A 5,149-nucleotide genomic window follows, 5' to 3' on the forward strand; every position below is an offset into this window, starting at 1 on the left:
ACTGATGTCGGTTTTTAACTCAAATAAAATGAAATTCCTATCTCCTCCAAATTATAGTTACAAATTTAAGTTCCTTACATTTTGAGAAATTTGGTTATAATTGCTAAGTAAGTGATTTTTTTTTGTTTTGTATTTTTCTTTTTAATTTTAATATTTATTCTCTGTTCTCGCTTCTTTGATTATTGTATTGTACCAATTCTCCTGTAACAAATCTGAACTTGGACAAAACTAACAAACCATAGAAAACATTGAAAACACACATGTACACACACACACACCAGATACATTTATGTGCATGCCACAACTGGAATCTTTTCTGAGAGTAAACACTAATCCTCTGAAGGTATGTATGCATACATGTGCGTGTATATGTCTGCCTGTCTGGCTGGGTGGCTGTCTGCTGACCATCTTTGTATTAATTTTTATGAGTTTTCTTTGAAAATTTTATTGATAGAATTACTTTGAAAATTCTAACGAATCTTTTCAAGGAGAATAAAATTCTGATCTATTTTTTATTAATATATTTTGTTTTGTTTTTGTTTATTTCCTTCTGTGTATATTTATTTATAATTTTTACTGTTACCATTTCCTTCATGTTATCTAATTCAAAGCATTTAACTTAAATGCATTGTTTTTATGAGAAATTCTCTTTGGTGGAAGGCTGTTTAGAAAAGAGACTGTGTTTTGTAGGAAAACTGTTATTTTCTACAAAGACATCATCTCTTATTTTTATTATTATTATTGTTGTTGTTGTTGTTATAAAATTACATTAGCCATTTCCCTTATTCTTCTTACTGTTGTTGTGATAGTGGATGATTTGGAAAAAATTACCTGTTTCTTCCATACAAAGATTCTTGTTTGTTGGCAAACTCAAAGTGCTTTGTTCAGCAAGAATTGTTTAGTTTGTTAAAATATCTTGGAAGGAAAAAAAATATTTGAAGAGGAAGTATTTTTATTAATGCAAAAAAAACGATAAATAAAACTAAAAAAATATAAAACACTCAGTAAACTTGCAAATGTAAAATTTTAATTTTTCATGCTTTAACGGTTTTTTTTTTAGTTTTTATTTTTTCTATTCTCTCTTAAAGTTAAAAATTAAATCTTCAATAATTCCTTTCAAATTTTGACCACCAATAACAAAAAGGGTAGCCTCTAAATGGCTAATAGCAACCAAATCAACCTCAAACCAGACAATACCATAATATAAAAAAAAGAAATGTGAAACATTGAATAATAGAGTCCATGGTACATTGTGTCATTAAATATTTTTCATCATGGGTTTATTCAGTGAGGGCTGATTTGGGGATCAGGAAAAGAGGTACTGAAATAAAATGCAAATAAATGTTTCAACACATCTATATATTTATATTTATTTATGTTTTTTTTCTCTTTTACAGGTCCTGCAACAGGGAGTATACAAATTCTCCATATAGCTGTAGGGACATCTATATCATCATTCTTCTGTATAATTTTGGTGATATGTGGATTTTATCATCGGAAAAAATTTGGCGACCGCAAGCCACCTGAACAAGATCATGTGGAAGTTCGTTATGTGTCCTCATCAGGATGTAATACAACTGACAGACTCCTAACACAGGAGAGCCCTAAGTGTCAAAGGATCTCTATTGTATGACTAATGTTAATGTTAGCTGTTACACAAAACCAACACGACAACCTTGTGATTGAATTCCACAGGATCTGGGCAGTGATTGCATTGGCAATGATGATGATGTTGGAAAGGAAGGTCGTTTACACTGATACCACTTCTGTTAATCTCCCTTTTACTTCAGACTTGGAGCTACTTCCAGCTAAACCTTTCAGAACAGCGAAAAATATAGCATTCGTGGTCAGTACTACTAACGTCAATGCCACCACCACCACCACCACCACCATCAATCAGGCCATCTGGTATACTATGTTATTATGTACTGGAATACTAAATACATCAACAGTTTGTTGTACACAGGCTGTGAAAATGAAACTGGGCCATTTTTTTCATCAACATTGGCGTTGTGGACAATCACTTTCTTGTTGAAAAAATCCTATTAGTGGTGGACACTGCAGATATGAAAGAACATTTCAAACTAGCCAATCAAGATGTAGGCCATGTGACAAACCCCTACCCCCTTAAAATAAAAAAAAAGATATCACAAAAGAGAGATAAAAACAGCAACAAAACTTCTTTTTTTTTTAATTATATGACTGCTTTTGTAGTCAATGACATTTCTGACTTCAACGAGAACAGAAGGGAAAAAGAATCAGGAGAAATGATATAGAAAACATTAAAATTGTCATATATATATATATATATATATATATATACATATATATATATACATACACATACACACACACACACAGATGTTATGTCTAACCACAATATTTGAAAGAGGAGAATATGTTAAACGATAACTGGGAATCAAAGTGAAAAATCAAAATTATATATATACATACATATAACATATATATAAACACATACATGTATGTATTATATGTATCCATGTCTGTGCTTGTATATATTCACATACACAAATATATATATATAATATATATATATATATATATATATATATATATATATTATATATATATATATGTATATGTAGATACTGTTATGCATCCACATATACATATATTTATATACATACACATTTTTTTTTTCTTTTAGAGCTACTCCAAATATGATGTTACTAAATTACGTCACCAATAGTTATAAGTAATTAACATATAAGTAAAAAAAAAAAAATGGTTAAAAAATGCAAAAAAAAAATCACATAAAAACAACCAATCATGAACTAACAATGCCAGCAATACTGACAGAGTTAGCGTACCATTAGCAAATTGTTGTTTCAAGTAATAATAGCGAGATTGTGTCAAGGGTACCACTTTTTTTTTTTACCATTGTTATTTCTTTGCTTAATCTTTCTTCTCTAGACTTGAACCTGTGGGCTAGCAGGCTGTTTCATCAGCTCAGCTAGAAAGTATTTTTGTTGTGTATATTTTTTTTAATTTATTATTATTATATTTAATTAAACTATTTGAAATTTTTAATTAAATCAATAAATAATAATAACAATGATGATGATGATTATGATGACAATAATAATAATAATAATAATAATAATAATAATAATAATAATAACAATAATAATAATAATAAAATTGAAAAACTGAAAGAAAAAAAATTAGCAAAATCAAATGTGTAAACAAACTGGACATTTTGGCAACAAAAGAGTAAAAAATAACAACAAAAAAACCCTAAAAGAATGAATTTATGTGTAAAAAAGTTTAGAAAATTGTTATGGAAATAAAATAGAAAAAGAAATGGTATGAAAGTAAGCATGTTAAAGATGTTTGCGGAATAGACAGACAGGTGAACAAAAAATATCTTGACTGTATTGATTTGGCTGTTTTGCAAATCCATTATCATTTGTTTACATATGAATGAATCTTTTATTCTGTATTGTATGTGAGTGTGTATGAGTGTGTGTGTATGTGCAAGTATGTGTTTGTTTGTGGGCATATGTGGTTGCTAGCATGTATGTGTTGTGTGTGTGTGTGCACTAACCAGTTAACATTCAAAGTTATTTGTGGTACTGTACAGGATTTTTCCCATTTGTATCCTTGTGAGCATTCAGATATTTGCCCCCGCCACCTCTTATTTTTTTTTTTTTTGTATACACAAACTTCTGATTTTTCTCTCAGTCAATCACAGCCTCCTCCTCTTCCTCATTCTCCTCCTACTTTTCTGTTCCCCATATTCTCGAAGGAAAACAAGCAAACTGAAATGCTATAAACAAAAATTTCCTCCCCACCAAGAAACAAACATGACAACAACAACAACAACAACAACAACAACAACAAATAAATAATAAAAAAAAACATGGATGAAGTAACATAACATCGATTTAACAGAATTTCATCTCATTATTATTACTAAACATCAAATGTTATTAAAAAAGAAAACTGAACAAGTCTTTTTTTTTTATAATATACACACAAAGAGCTGAAAGATCAAGAGTATATAAGGTTTTTTTTTAAAAAAAAGAACCTGTAAAAAATAGGGGGAAACAGTTAAAGCAAATCAGCTTCAAAGCTAAACAAAAAAAAAATAATGATTGCTACAATTACATGGAGTTGTTGTTTTCCCAACTGAAAATTGTATATCCGTATTAGAAAAAAAATTGTTTGAGGTATTCCTTCTCTCTCTCTCTTATAATGTTTTGTAGTGAAATTTGAAAATAAAATCATATAAACCAATACAAATCTAACATATCTGTAGATTTCAGATGAAGACGGTTTAGTCTGTAGTCAACTATTAATATCTAATCATAATGGTATGTTGTGCAGGTATGTTGAATAATTAATGAATGCAAGCTGCTTGGAAAGAAAAAAGAAGGAAAACTAGAGGTTATATGTGAATGCTTATGTATGCATGTTGCAATCAAATGTGAATACATTGGTTATATGCATATGCAAATGCATGTATATGCATTTTTACATCCATGTATATATATATATGTGCATATGCATATATATATTTATACATATATATACATACATTTATGAGTGTGTGTACATATGTATATGCATTGTCTTCCTGATCATCACATTGATTAGAATTGTGTCTACTGTATTAATACAGTAGATATACAAACAATATGTTGAGAGAAAATGCATAGAATTACTAACAAAACATGTGACTACATGTTTGAATGTAGTGATGAACCTAGTATGTGAGCTCCTCACTGGACCATGTGGGTACAGACAAAAAACAGATACAGTTATATGTTATTCTGTCTACTACCATGCATAAGTCTTCATGCAAACAACCTTCTGTGTATGTATGACTGCATGTATGTATAAGTATGAGTGTAAGTATGCATGTGTGAGAGAGGTATGATATCCATTTTATCATAATTAATTTTTATTAGTTTCACTTTGTATGAGAAAAAAAAAAATAATTGTCAAAATTATGAAATTTTTAGTTGTTTTCATTTTTTAATTACTAAATTTCTAACCTTTATATCATAAAATTAAACATAAAAATTAAACTTCATTTTTTATTTTATTTATTATTTCTGAAAAAAAAAAAAAAATTCTGAATTTTAAAAAAATAAATAATATGAATCTAACTGTTTTGTTTCTC

General features: G+C 28.6%; 1 protein-coding gene across 1 annotated transcript in view; it reads left to right on the forward strand.

The window, feature by feature from the left end:
• LOC115215610 (tolloid-like protein 2) overlaps window positions 1-2,419 on the forward strand; it is a 441,621-nt gene extending 439,202 nt beyond the window's left edge. The window contains exon 11 of the mRNA XM_029784834.2: window positions 1,398-2,419. Coding sequence (XP_029640694.2) covers window positions 1,398-1,633 — 236 coding nt within the window. The 3' untranslated portion in view covers window positions 1,634-2,419. The remainder of the gene's footprint in view (window positions 1-1,397) is intronic.
• The last annotated feature ends 2,730 nt before the right edge of the window (window positions 2,420-5,149 follow it).

This window comes from Octopus sinensis, linkage group LG9, assembly GCF_006345805.1.
Source record: "Octopus sinensis linkage group LG9, ASM634580v1, whole genome shotgun sequence".
Classification (NCBI taxonomy): domain Eukaryota; kingdom Metazoa; phylum Mollusca; class Cephalopoda; order Octopoda; family Octopodidae; genus Octopus; species Octopus sinensis.